The 18855-nt window shown below is 43.8% G+C and overlaps 1 protein-coding gene across 2 annotated transcripts in view; it reads right to left on the minus strand.

Annotated features, from left to right (window-relative positions):
- The window catches only part of RSPH9 (radial spoke head component 9), a 20369-nt gene extending 2051 nt beyond the window's left edge, over positions 1–18318 (minus strand). The window contains exons 1-5 of one of the 2 annotated variants that reach the window (XM_074537245.1): positions 18020–18318; positions 17685–17847; positions 16821–16950; positions 16117–16269; positions 188–15884 (exon numbers count right to left, since the gene is read on the minus strand). In XM_074537245.1, coding sequence (XP_074393346.1) covers positions 15847–15884; positions 16117–16269; positions 16821–16950; positions 17685–17847; positions 18020–18246 — 711 coding nt within the window. In that variant the 5' untranslated portion in view covers positions 18247–18318 and the 3' untranslated portion in view covers positions 188–15846. Of the gene's footprint in view, positions 1–187; positions 15885–16116; positions 16270–16820; positions 16951–17684; positions 17848–18019 lie in introns of those variants that run through there. The other variant, XM_005489700.4, reaches the window with a different exon arrangement.
- Between the last annotated feature and the right edge of the window lie 537 nt (positions 18319–18855).

The raw sequence follows: 18855 nt of genomic DNA on the forward strand, positions 1-18855 counted from the left end.
ATCACTGGAAAAGAGAAAGAGGCAGCACTCCTGCAGCAAGTTAACCTAAGCTGAGAGAAGGGCTGCCATCGGTTCTGCCTGACCTGTTAACAGTGCACAAAGCTGCACTGGGGTTTGTAACACCTGAAAGGAGGGAAGTCAGGGAGAACTTAAACCTCGATGCTCTGTTTCCCTTTTGTCAGTTCAGCCCTGCAGGCTGCCCTCGTTTCCAGATGTCTGTCTGGGTTCACATCGTAGCATATTCCCATGGCTATGGTGGTGATGTCGTACGCGACGCAGGAAGGGACCCTCAAGCTCCAGACTGGTACAGCTGATCCCCAGGAGAGGCTGCAGCTATTCTTGGCTCTATCTGAGTGGGCAGCAGTTACTCCAACAAGCTCTGCCACCTACTTGGTGTAGCTAATAGCTGTAGAGAGCCAAGATGAGCTATAGCAATCCTGCATAGGAATTAAATTTGTCCTTAAAATAAACTTCTAGCATTAGTAGTGGGAAGAGAAAGAAGGTGCTTTCCTCCTTCAGGGAAGACTGGTTTCTCTGATACAGCAACTGGAAAAAAAATGAGAGAATGAAAAGTAGGGTATTTCCTATCTGAGAAATATATGGAAAAGGTTAATTCTCTTCAGTCTGTCTTGGCTCCACCGTTGAAGAGGATGTGCGTGGTAGGGGCAAAGGGATTAGTTTCCACATTAATTTTGTTTTGGCTCCACAGAAGAGGTTCAGAGCCAGTGTGAAAATGCAGTTTCTTCTGGATACAAGGAGCTCAGAGCCTCTGAGTATTTATTTTGCATCTGACATGACAGCTTGGGAATTGTGCCAGAGGGAGGGGGCTGAAGAATCAGCTTGGATTCAGTGCTGGAGGGCAAGGAGCTGCCAGGAGAAGAAAATACCAACTTCAGCACCAAATCAGTAATACCTAGAGGCTACAAAGTAGGGAAGAAAGGTGCTTCTGAATCTCCATCTAAAAAAAACAGGAGCAGGCCCAAATTAAAAAAATGTAGTTGGAACTGTCAGGCTACCATTGGCCTAAAGTCAAGCAATCAGCCTATCTGTACCCAAAGCCAAAATCTGCCAATTCCAGAATAAGCAGAAAGCACATAATGTGTTGGGCTATTTAGGCAGTATTCATCTTTGTAGATAATTTTAGGCTCATTAATTTTAGCCTCATCAATTTATGCTATGATTCATGCTTACTCATGTCACGGTTAGCCTGGGGAAGGGCTTCTGTGATTGCTGTCAGCTGCGTGTCCTCCCGCTCCCACTCACTCGTGACTCTGGGCCAATTTTAGTCACATCCAGCAAAGGGCTGAAGGGCTTTAACACCCCAGGTTCCTACAGCAGGTCTCCTTGGGATGTGGCCCAAGGGCTGACTGCAGCTCCTGGAGCTTTGCTCTGCCAGCAGCTGCAAGGAAGCACAGGCTGTCAGGCCTGCCTGGCAGCCGCGAGGCAGCCGCTAGCTGGGCAATCCGCGTTCGTGCAGCCTTGGGCTCTTGTGTGCTCCCTGGCAGTAGATGTTGTCTCACGTGCAGTTCATGGCAAACTACAGTAGTTGAGGGGAAATGTTAATGTGGTGGCTACAGAATCAGAAAGGAACAGTACAGTTCAGAACCCTGTAAAACCAGGTATTGAATTGTGCTGCTCACCTGTTACCTAACTCTTCACTTCCTATCTCTGTACTTCTCAAAAGTTTCTTGGACACCACTGTTTCCTCTGCTTCCTCCTTCAGTAAATTCCACATTTGTTAAACTATAATATGCAAGTCCTGTGTCATCTCTGATGTGCTGCCTTTCAAAGTACACTCTTCAGTCATGTGCATATGTGGAACTCAGTGAACAGCAAGAATGCCTACCTCTTTCCTGACAGACTGGACAGAAGTACAAAACAGACATTCACAGTCAGGAGATTTCTGCTTTGGAGAACTTACTTCTAACTCACTCTCTTCCACATTTCCACTAAAGACAAACAACTGGGGTTGCAGTAAAACAGAGGACTACTTAATATCAGACAGTCAATACAGGTGTGTGCCATCTTTCCACCTTCCACTTGTGATATTCTTTACACAAGTCCTAGATACAACATGAGCTAGTATCTTCACAAGCAGTGGTTTCACGTACAAGGCAACCCCAATCTCCAATCCAGTCTCTCCAGTGCCACTCTTATGGATACAAACTGGCCTGGATTTTTTTCACACCTGGAGTAAAAATGCCTGTTATGGTTCAGCCACTGGGATTACAAATCCTGACTGAGGGGATCAGTGTGTTCTTAAGAAATTCCATCACTTGGGTAGCATGGAAACCCAGATGAGGAACACTTATGCAACAAGGCAGATCATCCAGTGACTGAAGCACTGCAGCCATTCGCTGTCAAAGGACAAGCTTTCAGTTTCTTCATCTTTGTCTCTAAAAGTTTCCAGCATTTGCTACTGACAGTAGCATGACCATGTGTAGGAGTGTTGATCAACAAGTAGCAGGCAACTAGGTCTGAATGTAATAGTGACAAGTAACTCTCGATTTCTCCTCTGAATGATTGCTCCCAGCACATGGTTCTTCAGCTTGAATTTGTATAAATGACCTACAAGTCTTTCTTCCAAATACTGCTGGTACTTGCTGCAGCTTTACACACTGGTTTTTGGGGAAGGGGATGATGACACACTGTAAACTTTTCATAAAGTTTCTCTGACAAAAAGATAAGTCAATAAGGAACTCTAAATGTCTGTGATTTAGGACCAGTCCTCTGAGAAGCACATCTGTCAAGAACAGGACTATGCCTTGCCTTGCTGGGTGGTGAAAACCTTTAGGGATTATCTAATTTGTTAATGCCTCTCAACATACTGGAAGCATCTAACAACCTGGGTACATGTGATAGCTTGTTTATATATGTTAACCTACACAGATGAACCCTCTGCCCCAAACCATTTTTACAGAACAAAAGGAAATGCCTGGAGCATGACAACTGGGAAAGGTAAGAGGGAAAACAGGGTTTTCAGTGCTCTTAGGAACTGTATCTGGATTTAGACATCTTTTTGTTGGATAAATTCACAGAGGAGGTAGAGTAAATCAAGTTCAACATAATTAAATGCCCATATCTGTGCTCTGGGGCAATAGAGTACATGGATCCATGATCTCAGAACTTTTACCCTGTAACACACAGCCTTATCAATCTCAGCAGAGTATTCATCAGCAGTTAACTCTGCCGATCAAAGGAACTTCCCATGCACCTTCACGCCTGGCAGAAATGTACAGATAAAATTGAAGATGGCTCCATTCACTTTCACCTACATCTCTGAAGGCTGTGATGTACAGTTTCTACATTTCCCTATCATCTGTCCAAGCTGCCAATTCTCAAAGAGCTTGAATTTGTCATTTCATAAATGTGAGACCTTTGGGGAATATTAATTATTATTGTTATACTTTCCAGCTCTTCTCTGGCCCTTCATTCTGCATGTAGTTCTACACAAATATGAACAGTAAAGTTTTGCTGAAGCTGCATAAGCCTTCCTGTGAAGTGAGGGCCTGAACAAAAACAGGCAGGTTACATAAGGGCAATCCCATCTGGACCAGCACAACACAGGTTGAGAACAGGAAAAATTGACAACAAACTGTCTGAAACTGTAATGTCATTTTCACTGGCATCCTGTTTTCAGCCAGAATGATGATTAATCCTAGAGCTGCTCTTTATTCTGCAGAGCCAAAGGGTAGCAGCAGTGCCATCTTCCACCTTCTACTAACTGGATCACTAGAGACATTTTTCTATTCTAATCATCAAAGGTGTTGTTTTCAATATACTTTTCCAGACTGGACTTGTGTGATACACAAAACCCATTCCGAAACGGCATTTGATACACAATGCTGGTGTATCTTCTAAGAAGAGATTACATTAAAGTTCTGGAACCTCTTTGGGTTCTTTAGTCTTTTTCATAAAAGGAAAAAAATTAGAACCTGTTATCTCATTACTTTTTTTCCCCCCACACCTCACCACATCAGCTCTATTTGAGGAGGTGCTGCATAAAACAAAATTTGAACTCGTGAGACATGGAGAAAGTTGTTCTCTCAGAAAGATGCAGGACACTTGTGTTGTCTTCTGTCACAGCTCAAACCTCACAATACTACAATACTCAAACAATATGCTGTTTGAGCATATTGGGAGGGCCTACCTTTTTTTGGGAGGGCCCACCTTTCTTGTTGGAGTTTGAAATATCAATGTTGTAAATCATTCTAGAAAGTAACTATTGAACAGTATGCAATAATAGCTTAAAATAAATATACTACCTTTTCTTCCTTAAGAGAAAGTCTTAGAAATGCATTTAATGATACAATATAAAAAGGAATGAGAACTATGAAAATTAAATGCTACTTTCATCCTCTTTTTTTCTTTTTCTCTCTTGTTCTTTAAACTTCTGTGCTATTACAGATGGTTGTTGGGGTAAAACCATCACACAGATAGCTTCAGGTCTGTATTACTATAAAAATGTAGAATTAGGCTGCTGAGTCCAAATCCTTTCCATCGCTGGCTGAGAATATTCCATGGCAATCCCTGTGTCAGACAATATGTCTCCTACTGAGAGATGGGAAGCTCAAACCATCAGTCTGTAAGGTACACCAGAGATTCCTAGATATAAGTTGTCAAGAAAAAAAGATTTTAAAATATTATTTTCATTGGAGAAAATACAACTAAAACTAGGAGACAGCAAGCTAAGGTTGGATTTCCTAGACTTAAGTACCGATTTTAACTTGCATCTCCATGTGTGCTGTCTCTAAATCAGGCAGCAGAGTTAACTGCACACATCATGTAAAGCTCACTGAGGTGCAGGGAACTGCTCATTGCTCTCACACAAGAGATTCCTACCAGTAACACTGCTCTGGTGAGGTTCCCAAAGTTCAAAATACGTTTCTTAAAAGAGCAAGTTAATATTTAGGCTGCACCCAGCAAACTTTAGAAAACCAAGCAGACTTTCTGTGCTGAAAGTATTGCCTGTTGCTGCTCCAGAAGGGAAGGGAGGGAGCTGCTGTGTGGGAGGAAAGAGCATGGGAAAAGTATCCGCTGGATGAAGATCTGGAGCTTCCTATCCCACTTTGGATCAGGCTGCAGCCTCCACCCCTCCAAACACAGGCAGGAATTCTGAGGAGTTCCTTACATCTTTCCCAAACAAGAAAGTGCTTTGAAGATCCTGATGCTCACTGCTCACCCTGTGTTAAACCACTGCCTTTTTTATGGCCCTTCAACAGCTGCCAGAACACCAGGGCTGAATTTCAAAAGTCAACCTCCTTCTCAGCTTCTTCTTCCTTTCCAGTCGCCAATAGAAATCCCTGTCTCATCCCCCATGTCTGCCTCAGCTATGGGCTGAATCTTGTAATCCACAGAAGCAATAGGGTGCGTGAGACATGAGCTTTTAAACAAAACCCTTCCAAGAGGGCTGTTTGCAGAACTTTCCTGCTGTAACTGGTCCACTTGCAGTATGACCTCTCATAACACTGCTGCTTTGGAGGTGATTCAGCAGTGCCTCATTTCAGTGCAAGCTTGAGAAGAAACAGCTTTAAGAGCTAGACAGCCTGATAAAGAGGCTCCACATTGCAAAAGCTCACAGAGGGTCATAAAAGTGACATTATCAATTCTTCTTCAAAGGAGGAAATGTCTCAAGGGAAAAGCAGCCACAGCATGGTTGCACTTACCATTAACACATTATGCTGCCACAAGAGCAGGTTACAACATCTATTGCTGCAGTTAGTCCTGAGTGAGAGTGAAGTATGGAGTCACAGGACTAATATTAACACCCGGAGAGGGACAACATAACCATTTCCCTCTGCAAAAGCAGCCACTGCTTGGCTGCATGACCCCAAGCACTTAGAGCTGACAAAGCCTCACTACACCCATGGGATTTAGCTGCCATTTCCCTCCAACAGAAAATCCTACACGGGGAAGAGCTTCCTACTTCTAATTTGTTGTCTGTAGGGAACAAAGACAAATTGCAAACCAGAGCAGCTGTAAGCAAAGGTCACCGTGCTTTGGCTCTCAATAAATTGTGCCACACCGACATTTCACGCACAGCCTACCAGCTATAAGGACACATCCAAACAGTCCTGTGTGGGGCCCAAACTCCTTCGTGCCACTTACTGGCTGCAAACTAAATCTCTTCCATTTGCTTGACACACCACCTGCACCCCATATGTTAACACTGCTGTCAATATTTCCAATTCCCCATATAACTATTTAATAATAATTAATAAAAACACAGACTGGTTCCAGGTTCAGTACTATTTTTAAAAGCCTCCAGAGCCAAGAAAGCACAGCTTACAGTCAGATGCTGCCAAGTGGCTCTTGCATGGTCCTAATGCCTGCCATGTCCTTGACACACAAATACCACCATGCCCAAAACCCAAAGTAAAATGGTCATAATTTAGAGGCTTCTCCTCTCCATTATCCTCTTCCACTGGGGATTCCTGTGCAGTAGAAATTATTTCAACAGGCCCAGGCCTTCTATTTACACATGAAGAACCTGTTTCCTGCTGACAAGGAAGACCCAGGGATTGCAGTGCTGTCCCAGATACACGGTATTCAGGCACCTCCAAGTAAAAATGAAATTCAGGCCTAAATGATATTTAGACATCTGACAACAGTGCTGCTTAATCCAGCTGAAGCAACCTCTGCCCTTATTCCCACCCTCATCTTTCTTCCATCATAGAGACCACAAAAGTGTTTATTTACTCCTTAGTGAGTCAGGTAGGGAAAATAATCTGGCTGAAAAATATACTGGAGAGAAATAACATTATTTTTCCAGCTGGAATCTGCACAGCCAGCAATGCCAACACAAAAGAAGGGACAATACACAGAAATAAATGAGCACCAGAGGATGGGAAGGACTGGAAAAGCTAGCACTGAAGTAATACACATCAAATTAGAGCCTCCCTTATTGCCCTGTTAGTTTGCCCTTTAGTCCTAAATCCACCTGATAAAACAAATCAAAACCAAACAAAAAGATTCTAATTAAGAAAAAGACATAGACTGCACAGAAAGCATTAGAATAAAGACTTGGAATAGGGCTGTGCACTAGAGGAAACAGCAAGACCATATGAAATCAAAACTCATAAAGAGCAGGAAAAACTGATTAAAATCCATGCTATTTGTATTCTGACAATTACAGTACAGATCACTGAATCTTAGGTTTTCTGTAGTAAATTTAGAAATCTTTCAGAGTGGCAAATCAGCTCCTTCCAAAGCACGAGTTATGCTGGGTCTCATCACACTCCATATTTCTTGTTCAGCTGGTCGCTGTGGAAACGTTTTTGGAGCGTGCCAGGAGTCACGTAGCATCTACCTGGGGAGCCCCTGCATTAATCCGTCACCTTCGTGGGTTTCTCTGAGCCCATTGGCTGGTGGCAAGAAAAAGGAGTCTCTCGCCCCTCCCTGCTCTGAATGAAAGACACTTCCTCTAAATCTTGCTACAGGATTTCAGGCTCAATTCAGCTTCTTTGGGGCTTTTGTCACCAAACAAATGTGATGTCTTTGAAAGAAAGATTAACAGTTTGATGAAAGGATGCAATGGGCAGCTTTGTTCTAGCCTGCTTCCCCTAGAGCTTTTGGTCACTGTCACTTTCTTACCCACGGGAGAATATCTGTCTGACTCTCAGAGGAGATTATGGCCACCTTGTAAGATTTTTCCTCTCCTGGTAACAAAGCACTGGCCACTTTGAGGAGGTGATAATGATGAACAGGGGCTGGATTAGGGGCAAAGAACCTCACATTGATCTCTGAATTCTGAGAAAACACAAAGGAGTCGATGCTGGGATTCAAAACCCACCAAATGCTTAGAGCACATCCAGTTCGCTTTCCTGCAGGAGGGGCAAGTCCACAAGCCCTCTCAGTCCCCCAGTTGTAATTCTTACCTCATCATCAAATTAGCAAGGCTAGTTAAAAGAGCTTGGGATGAGGAACAGATGGCATGGATTATAAACTGTTGATGTTTTTGTACTAAACTAGATACGGATTCTGGACCAAATTACCCAAAGAGTTTACCAGTTTCTGAGAATAATGTCACACTGAGCATTTCCACATAGCACAGTGCAGTGCTAATTCTGAACACTAAAGGCTAAGCATCTTTTAATGCCTGTGATAGCCTAGCTATTTCTGCTCAGCATAACTGCTCTAGAAATATACCCAAAGATGAACTGTCACTTGTCCTTTTCCCTTTACACACTGCCACACATCCCTTCAGCATGCAGATTTTCAATCCATATGATATTTGTGTACAGTAAAACAAGATGATGCTATGTGGTTTCTTCCTTTCAAAAGTGCTGTGGCCAAATGGGCAGCAAACAGCAAAGCAAAGCTGTACACAGGGCTGGCACCAATGCCAATGACTGCACAGGCAGGAGCTGCCACTCCTTGGAGCCCCTTCAGAAACAGATCCCTCCTAGCAAAAGCTGACCTCGTTCTGACTTCAGTGACACACAAACTGTCCTAGGATTTTCCCCACAAGTAATTTTTCATCATTCCCTACAGAAAAGGTTAGGCCAAGGCAGACTGATGTGGTGATGAACCTGCAGCTTCTGGTTCTATAAGGCTTTACTAGCATTTCCCATCATTTTAGCAAGAAGTTCATCTCCTTTTCACGTCCAAGGAACCAGCAGCTTAAATGGAGACAGGGTGGGTCATGATTTCTTTCACTGAGGAGAAAAAAAAACCTTTTCAACCCCAGAAAGTTACTATGAAAACTCTGCTTCTGTACTCATTCTTTCCCTACAGCAGTCTGGAGGGTGAAGGACTCCACCACAGCTTTCAGTTGATGGGCAGCCCTGTTCCAGTATAAACTCATCCAAGGTCTGACTAAAGAGCCTGAGGTGATACAGACCCAGGACCCAAAAGCAGTGAATATGCTGCTTTATTACCCATAGACACAAAGCCCAAGGAAAACAGCTCCTAATCAAAGCAGACCATGATCAGCCAGTCAGAAGCTCTCATACTAGCTGGCCCAGGAGTCCTCCTACCATGCTGCCACATGAGAAGTTCCAGTCTGATCTTGAACTCCTGAGCTGGCATCACCCCAGCTGGTAGGAGGGATAGCATCTTGTCTTGCTCCCAGACAACTTTCTTGGGTCACTGCAGGAATCCCCCTAACAGCCTCTACATATCACTGGTAAAACTTAAGAGTGACCCTACTGTTGAAGAATGTAGGGGACATATATTGTGTATGTCCATTCACATGCACGTGATCTCTAAGGATGCTGAGAAAGCCATAGAAAAGCTTAGTGACCATTCCAGAAACTGGCTAAGCTTGAAAGGGAGAGAATATCTTCTCTATACCTTCAGTTCAGGAGGCCAGTATGCCACACACAGTCTGGAAACTCAGGACATACCTCTTCCTTGATTTGATGCCGCTCTGGGTGATTTTCTTTCTCATTTTACTTTTTCGTGGTTTCCTTTTCTGTGCTCAGCACCGACAATGCTGGCACCATAGTGCACCCTGCTGGAAGGCAGCAGCTAGAGTCATGCTGGAATTCTTTCTAGGGATGGCTGACTTCAGTTTGAACAGGGACATTCAGGTACCAATGCTTTTACTAACAATCCACTAAGCCAGCTACTGGGTTCGATTTTCAGATCAGAAATCCTACTGTTCTGATGCACAGTCATCTGGTTTTCTCATTCTCTAACACTGTATTTTAAAGCTTGTTTGTCAAAACTACTTGTATTAAAGGTAACTCCATGGGATTCTGTAGCTCAGTTTCACACATTCACCAAGCCTAAGGATCACATCTCCCAGCGAAGAATGAGGATAGCTGTGAGCCATGCTAGGTATTTCAGTCTACATTTTCGCTACCTCTTTTTGTCCTTGCAAACAACAAGTACTGCTCTCTCATATATTATGAGTCTTTTAGTTTGGATTTCAGTGAGACAGCTTGAAAAGCCTTGTCCCCGTGTGGCTCTTGGCAGGCTAAGGAGTAAAGTGCTCTTGCTCTCGGCTTTCACAGAGCTGGGGAGGTGCTGCTTATTGTTAAGCAATGAAAGGGGAGGGCTCAGGTCACATCTGTGAAATGTTAGTGGAGAAGGGAGGCTGGGTGAAAGTAGGTGGCCAGCACAGCATAGCACTTCACTGGATTTTGCAAGGCCACTAGGGAGATAGGCAGCCATTTGTCTTAGAGCCCTGATAAAGGGCCCTTGCCTCTGGTGGCTGGCTGGGGGCTGTAAATACCTCTGCAGACACAGACTCTTCAAATGGCTGGAGACCGAGGCTGATAGGGGATTAATCGCCTTGAAGGGAGGAGGGAGGAGGGAGGGGGATCCAAAGCAAGTTAATTAGCTGTGTTAATGTATGGAGATAAAGCAGGGTCGTGCCTCCTGGCCTTCTTCCTTCCTGCACCCTGACTTTTGGGACAGCCATGATGGGGCTACCAAAATGGCCCTTGAGAGCAGCCAAACTATCTCCCACTTAGAAAGGCAGCCCCTCCATCTTCAAGGACCCATTAGGCACCAGCTTTTCCTAAACCGATAAAGACTGTGCTAATGAACCTCAGATGACAGGAGGTTACTGTTCTAACCCAGGCCACTGCTCAGCAAGCTTACAGAAAAGTGCCTGGTCAAAGTTTTCAGCCAAAGAAATGGCCACAAATCTCTTTGTCTGTAATGCTGTACAAGGAGTGCTCCAAAACCACTGCACTTTTGGGTGAAGATAAAGCTACAATCCAAGTGGCTGTCACTTTCTCCACAGTCAAATGGTAAAGGAGCTGGAATGACCTTCTGTCTAGGCACTTCTTCTACCCTACCTTCATCTTGAAAGGGCAAGTAGACAAGACTCACTGATTCATCCTGCCACTGTATACCCATTTGGACTGATGCTATAAAATCTCTCCCAGCAATACAGATCCACAATGGCAGTAAGTCAGGAATCTCCTCAGCCCTCTTTTGAGCCCTCACATATCATAGTTCAGAAAGCAATGCCAGCTGAAATGAGCTGACTTGCACTTGGAATCCATTGTCACCTTTGTGTTACTGTCACTGACAATGAAGAAGTCCAAGCTGAACATCACCCTCCATGGCTGCCATCAAGTTTATGGCCAGGCATACCAGGAATCTGGACTCCTACAAACCACTGCCCATTAAACTGAAGTCACTTACACATATCTGGGACTATCAACGTGTATTTGCATTTAACTGAAACACAATTTCCAGGAAGACATCCAGTGTGATGTTAAGATACCAAGAGACATAGGCTCATCCATTACCCTTGCTAACTGGTAATCTTTTCACTCTTAGAAACTGTATATCATTGTTCATTTTAGTTCTGGATATAATTTTTAGCTGCTGATTCCTGTTATGCCTTTCTCTGGTATAATAAATAGATCTTCAGTACCTAATACTTAAACTCCACAGAGTATTTACACAGTGTAACACAGCCATTCTCACACGCTTTTCCTCAAGATAAACAGATTGAACTATTTATGTCTCTCACCAGCCCTTGGATTGTTTTGTGACTCTTTCCAGTCTTTCAATGTTCAGTAATCCAGTTATGATTCCACTAACAGTATATGCAAAAGTAAAGTCACCCCCCTGTTCCTAGTTGCTACACCCTTGTTTATGTATCTGCAGATCAAGTTACCCTTTTAAGTCTCAGGATCAGCCTGGGAGCTGATGTTCAGTGGGTTGTGCCTGGATTTCCTTTCAGAGCCACAGTTTCCAGAATACAATTCCCAAATTCTGACTTTCAGTCCTTACTTGCCTCATGTGACTTTGCAGGTATGCACACCAAAATGTACTGTATTTAAGTAAGCCCAGTTTTCCAGATGCCTGTATCCATCCTGCCTTGCCATTATTTGTCTTTCCACCAACCCTTTACTTTTAGATCATTTATAAATAAGTTGAAGGATATAAATATTGGCACTGGTCCCTTTCTGACCTCTCCCAGAAATACCCATTCACTGAATTCTGAATCACAGCTGCTAAGGAAGATTCAATTTAGGGGAATAATTCTGCAATGCCAGGATTTATTAAAGATTATTATGCCGCAAGTTTCCTGAGATAATGATTTCAGAAGTAACTGATCTGACTCTGCCATTTTAATGCTTTTGATCCACAGTAAATGTTGTTTAACTCTACCCTCCCTTAGCAAACAGTCTGAAAACTGTCTGAAACAGTATTTAATTGTCTTTGCTTGATAAAAGTCCATATTCTTTCCAAAAAGAAAACAGAAAAAAATCGAGCTTTTCTGCCCTTCCACATGCTCATCAGTCTTTTTACCATCACCATTTAGTGACAGTTTCCAGTACCTTTACTATGCTTTCTTTTCTTCTCAATATAGTTTAAAAAAATATCTGCCTTACTATTGTCACGGACTACTCTAGTTATTCTGGCTCCCTTTGTCGTTCTCTATTCATTATAAATTCCAATTTATATCAATCATTAATCATTCCAAACCTTCTGCATTTCCTTTTATATGTCTTTTTTATTATAATTTCTACTCTTAATCTCCAAGTGAACTGTAGTAGGTTTTCAGCCAAAAGCAGCTATTCACTAACTGGGGGTCATGACTTTTGAAGAAAGTCTTCTCATGTAAAGCCCATTTCCACTCATATCTTTTCCTATCTAGACATACCTCCCCGCCTACATCAGTTTTTATCAGTGTTCTGTTGGTGTCCCTTATCTCCATATCAAAGTGATCTGATTCAGTAATCTGTAACAAACCCTCAGAGTCAAGTTATTGCTTTTCTGAATTGCAGTTTGAAAGTGCCAAAGACCTGAATTCTCCATCCCTTGTCTCACTTCCTTCCAAGCTTTCCATTCTACACTCCTACCTCAGGCTTTCACTCATCCACTTTCTTTATCCTTGCAGAATGGGGCACAGTCTGATCTGATACCAGGGTCACACGGAGATCAACCTTCCCCCTCCATTTTCACTTGCCCCATTATTATCAATGCCTGAAATATGTCTATTATTTCATATCTTCACAACATTAAGTCATCAAGTGAAAATGCCACAGGCATGCTAGGAATTATTGCTATTTGCTTTGCCATTCCATTATCTACAAGCAGATGTAAAACTGCCACAGCCCTAGTTCCTGAAATACTATGTCCAGTGTTCCAAACTCCATGCAGCAGAAAGGACAGCTCTGGCAATGTGCCAGCAGCTGAAAGGCCACATCTAATTTTGCATAAAGTTGAGCAGATTGTCTGCTTAGACTAGAGCAAATAAGCTTATCTTTAATGCAGACATATGGCCAGCAAAACCTACAGATCCCAGCATGCAACGTTCTGGCCAGCTGGCCATTTGGATGAGGATTAAGCATTACATGATCTGATACTGTGGTGACAGAAGATCTGTATCACAACCCCTCCATGTTCATGCCATTGAGACAAGGTTCTCATTTCCCACTTTTCTCTAGAATAATTTTTAAATATGCATTAAAAAAAAAAAAAGCTAAGTCAGTCACTTGTCTGTGGGAGCTGAGACACCAAGAAAAAAAATACAGAATGATTAAAGGAGGAACAGAAACATATTCTGAACTTTTAAAGTACACAGATAACCTGATAGACACACAGACAGAATCTGGAACCTGCAAACACCACAGATATCACTGGTAAAGATAAGAATGGCAGACAGTTTTGTTACAAAACTCCAGGTTCTCCAATTTTGCACTAAACTCTGCTTTTACCATTGTTGCCTTTATTCAACCAATTTTAATTTCCTTTCTTCCCACCTCTCAGCTGTCATATAAAATGTTCTCTCTGCCTCCAACTTTCCATTCTGTAAGACACCTCTGCTCTCCTATAATGACACACCATATATCTTATGACAGTTACCCCCTTGACAGCCATCACAGATGCTAAGTCTCCAATTAATAGAGAAAACTATTCCAACAGAGTTGTTACTTTTAGACATGTTAAAATCAGCCCTTAATCTCTCAGTTCTGTTCTTTAGGTCTTTTAAGATGCTAGGGGAATTTAGCCAATGCAGGCTGGGAGCGTCACTCCAATGTCGCTTACTCCCAAATCACTTCTTATGTATTTATTGAGAAAAGAGATAAATCTAGCTTCAGTCATAATTCTAGAGGCAATAAATTTGAGAATTCCTACTTCTGCTCTGACAGTAACTGTTCAAGACAGGATCTAACCAGGAAAGGCAAGAAAAACTTCAGGTCAAAATGAGGGGATTTGCTAGAGTGATGAACATGTCAGAAAATAGAGAAAGCACTGTCTACTTTTTCGTCTCTGTCAGGACCAACATGCACTGTCAGAGCTCAAGGAAAGTAATCTGAGAACCAGACTTTGAGTATCTCACAACCAGGAGCGAATCTGGCAAAGCCATGCTGATAAAATCAGCAGAAAGCCTGTGTGTGTCCTGGTTCCCCCCACCCCATTTTCACAAGCAACCAGTACTTTTAGGCAAACTGAATGCTTGTTAAACGAGGCTGGGTTGATCTTTCTTTAATGTCAGAGCTCCCATCTGCATGTGATAAATGCCATTAGAGAGGCTACATGCCTTGATGATCCTGTAACCAATTCCTGTCTTAGCTCTCTCGCCTCCTTCACCTTATCCCCCAATTCAGGACAAAGCAAGCAGAGCTGCACAGGCACCATGAAAAATCTTCTCTTGCCTCAGCTGCACTTTAACTCAGGTAGTCTTTCAAAGGCAACTTTTTCAAGGATACTGAAATCTACGCTAACAGCAACATCCACTCAGGAAGGGGCTAAAGGTTCATGCTTACACAGACATCAATCTGCCACAGGAACACCATCACAACAGTGGCACAGTTGAGCCCTACTTTCTATCTGCTACCAGGTAAAATACAGCTACAAGACTAATTTGATTTGAAGACTTTAACAAAGTCACCATCTTCATGTCTAACACGTGGTGTGTCTCCCTACCACGAGGGAGGGAGGGAGGGAAAAAGAGGAGGGAGCAGTGGGAAGGCAAACAGTAGCAAAACCTGAACTACCATACAAAACTGCAGCTAAAATTTTCTTAGGAGCTATCTAGGATCTAATTCCTCTTGCAATTCTGCTTTGAGTCAAAAGGGCCACCTCAATGAGCCAGTGTATGTAAAAATGTGCAGTCTGTCCAGACTACATCTCTGGAAAATGGCTGCATAAGGACACTCCCAGTAAGTTGAAGAGCGGTTTAGATTTTAGCAGTTTATGCTCTGTCAAAAATGTTCAGAATTCAGGCAGGACCTCAGATTCCCAGTTCTTTTTTTTTTTTTTTGGCAAAGGGACGGTTGGGAGGAGAGGGTAAGAAGAGAGAGGATGGGAGGGAGGGAGAATCTCAAAAGCTATTTGCAACACAGGCAATTCACTGTCCATCCACTCAATTCCATCTGACACAGTCACCTAGTATCCTATCCTACTACACCTCGACAGGAATAAAATAAAAAAATCTAAGTTTGAATTGTTTCCCTAGAATCTCCCTCAACAGAGGACATGAAAACACTCAGTCCAATCCAAAAAATTGCAGCAAATCAGCAAAGCCAGACAGAAACAAATAACAAGCCGCTCCCATTTCTTTAGAGAAATATCTTGCCAGAGGGATTCCTGGAAGAGACTTTAAATATATTTGCAGTTGTCCAGCAGAACAGCAGAGATGTAAATTGAAGATACAATCCAGTATGCCTGGTTTTTTTTTTCTCCTTTCACGGTGTATAATTCTGCCACAGTGCAGACTATTCCAACAAAGTTTATCCATGGAACATTTGAATTCACCCTCTTTGAGATATCAGCTTGGTGTTAATGAGAGCCCATTTAGATAAAGAAGAGAAATACTGGGTGGAACAAGAGGTGTGAAATACTTCAAACCACATAAATTCTCTCTATCACTCGTGGAGTTATCTCTCCCAATAGGGTCACCAGTTGTCACAGGCTTTACAGAAGTCAGGAGGGAATACGGCAGAGGCAGAGTGTGGTCAGACCTGTTGAGAGGATGTGACAGCCCTGGTACACTTACATCTTTCCATTTTAAGCATTTAGAATTGCTTAAAACAGGAAGTAATGACAATATTTAGTAAAGGATAAAGTTCCTTTACAGAGTCACAGAAGCTTCTCATACCACCTCTACAGTAACCCACACCAGTCCCCTGTGTTTCCAAGGCTACTCAACATCCCTATTGCCCTCCCTCTCATTGCATCTGTTGATTTTACTACCTTTGCCTTGTGGGATATCATGCTCCAGAGAATTTAGAAAGTCGGTGGATGGGTCCAGGTCAGCCTTTTCCAGCAGGGTTTTATTCTTCAGGTTAGTCGGCTCAGTGAAATGGAAATAGGAACTTAACTTTTTTGCCTCCACCAAAGACAGACCTGTGAACAACCATTGGTGAACATTACTACATACACGAATGAACCAGGATAACACACATTATACTATCAAGTATAACACTGTTTCTCTAATGCCCACAGCCCAGAACAGAATCACAATCTTTCTCTAATAGACTCCACAGAAGGCTTGTCAGAAACCGGGGTCAGCACTCCCTGATGCATTGGAGACCATACTGACTGCAGCTCCAGATAAAACAATGGGTACCGACTTGAGGACAACTTTCTGTGCCCATTTGGTCATATCCTGTATCTAAATGGACAATTCACTACTTCTGCAATTGCTAAACACTGCCACGAACTACAGCTTATACAGAAAAATTACTCAGTTTAATGACTCAGAACTATTACTGACTCTTTTCCCACCTTCATACACCTGAACATTAGTGGCATTGGATTTTCTCCTCCCTGTTCGTCTTATCCACGGGGAAAAAAACACAACTGAAATCAAAGCATCAGTTAGAGAAAGTCATCTTAGTTTACAGCCTTTATGATCAAAGTACAGTTGATCCTGATAAAGACAATCAAGAATTTACCTTCAAAGTGTCTGTTTTCATGCACAGACCCAAGAGGAGTCTTCACAAATGCCCCCCGGGGGACGATGCCAACTGCTCTGTCTATCTGTTCTATGGTAGCTATGAGGCGGGCCTCCTCCTTCATCACAGGCTTTAAAGAAAAATAGGGAAATCTTAAAGGCAGGGCTTTCCTTGTTTTCATTTCTGAAAATAAACTTGAGGTGACACAATAGACGTATCATCTTGGAGTCCCATGGCACTAAGAGGACCTCAAAAGACATTTCATCACATAGGACAGAAAACACAGTTAGGAGCAGAAAGTTTAGACTCACCAGAGATCTAACTATCCATCCCTTCATCTGTTCTTTCCTCCCTCTCAATTCACCTACTTATGACTTATGTATTCATTTATAAAGAATGCTGCCTGCAGTTACTATTAAAACTTCAGAAACCGCAGTGACGATCTATACGATCTATACCAGTTGTGCATAATAAAGCATATTTAGTATTTCTGAGGCCTGTTGAACTCCAGCAAAAACCAAAGTAAGAGTTCAGTCAAGAAGCTGTTGCTACACAATGACAGCACGGAATTACAGACAGAGTTAGAGAATGTTCTGAGTTGGAAGGGACCCATAAGGATCATCAAATTCAACTCTTAGGTGAACAGCCCATACAGTGATTGAAACTTCAACCTTGGTATTATAAGCACTTGGTTATAAGCAACCTTGGTTATAAGCACTGTGCTCTAACCAAGAGGAAATTTGGTATCCTTTGCCTGACCACACGCTCATGCTGCTCATTACAAGCGAGGAGAAGCCACCACCTGCGCAGTGTGAGGGGCACAAATGTAGTGAACAGAGTTCGAAACCGTTTTGCTGTATTTACCTCCTTACCACTCTGAACCAGTCTTGCAGCAGCTTCTGGGTTTATCTCAGCCAAGCTGTACTCAAAGGAAGGATCCCCCTGAAAGCGGCCCTTCACCTCCTCAGCCAGGGCAAGCATCTCCTCGGTGGCTGGCGTCAGGAGGCTCCAGTCTAAGCAGTTCAAGCTGCCAACGACAAGCACGACTCAGGGCCGAGCCCGGTAAAGAAGAGGGCTCTCGAGGCAACTTCGCCAGGCCGCCGAGGGCATTCCCTGGGACTCCCTCCCCGGATCCGGACAGCACCCCCCGACCCTCACGGCCCCAGGCCGGCCCCTCTCCCCGGTCCCGACCCCCGCACCTGTACAGGCGGCTGCGGGGCGCGGCGCGGTCGGGGCCCAGCCCCTGGGCGATGTAGTAGGCGCCGCGCACGCCCTGGATGCAGCCCCAGAACCAGACCCGCTCGAAGCGGTAGTCGCGCTGCAGCAGCGGCAGCGAGGCGCCCAGCGCCGCCCGCAGCTCCGGGCTGAGCCCCGCGCCTCCGCCCGCCACCAGCGACAGCGCCGCGGGCAGCGACAGCGCCTCCATGGGCTCCGCGTCCGCGTTGCCGGGAGACCGCGGCCCGGCCGGGGTCACCCCGCGCTTCCGCCGCCGCTGCCACGGACGAGGCGGGCGGCGCCGGACTCAGCCCGCCCCGCCCGGGACACAGAGACGCTGGAGAGCAGCATCCCAGCAGGGATGCGCCTATGGGTGTCTGCCTGCGCTGTGTTCCCAGTTTCAGGAGGCCTAAATCCAAGTCCAAAATCAGGCGGGCGTACAATTGTATTGCACTTTCACCAGGATACATCAAAGGGGTCCATTTGCTTTATTTCTTACATGTACAACAGGGAAAAATAACCCCTTCTGAAACTCACTGTTTACAATGTCACTCTTAGAGATCCTGAGGAGCGCCACGAAATTGATAAGAGGACTGAAGCACCTTCCCAAAGAAGACAGGCTGAGAAAGTTTGCGCTCTTCAGCTTGGAGAAGGTTTTATAGCAACCTTCCAATACCAACAGGGAAGCCAGAGAGGGACTCTTCATCTGGAACTGTAGTGATAGGATAAGGAGTGTCAGGTACAAACTGAAAGAAAGGAAATTTAGGTTAGATATTAGGAAGAAATTCTTTACTGTGAGCATGGTGAGACACTGGAACAG

Source organism: Zonotrichia albicollis, chromosome 3, assembly GCF_047830755.1.
Source record: "Zonotrichia albicollis isolate bZonAlb1 chromosome 3, bZonAlb1.hap1, whole genome shotgun sequence".
NCBI lineage: Eukaryota > Metazoa > Chordata > Aves > Passeriformes > Passerellidae > Zonotrichia > Zonotrichia albicollis.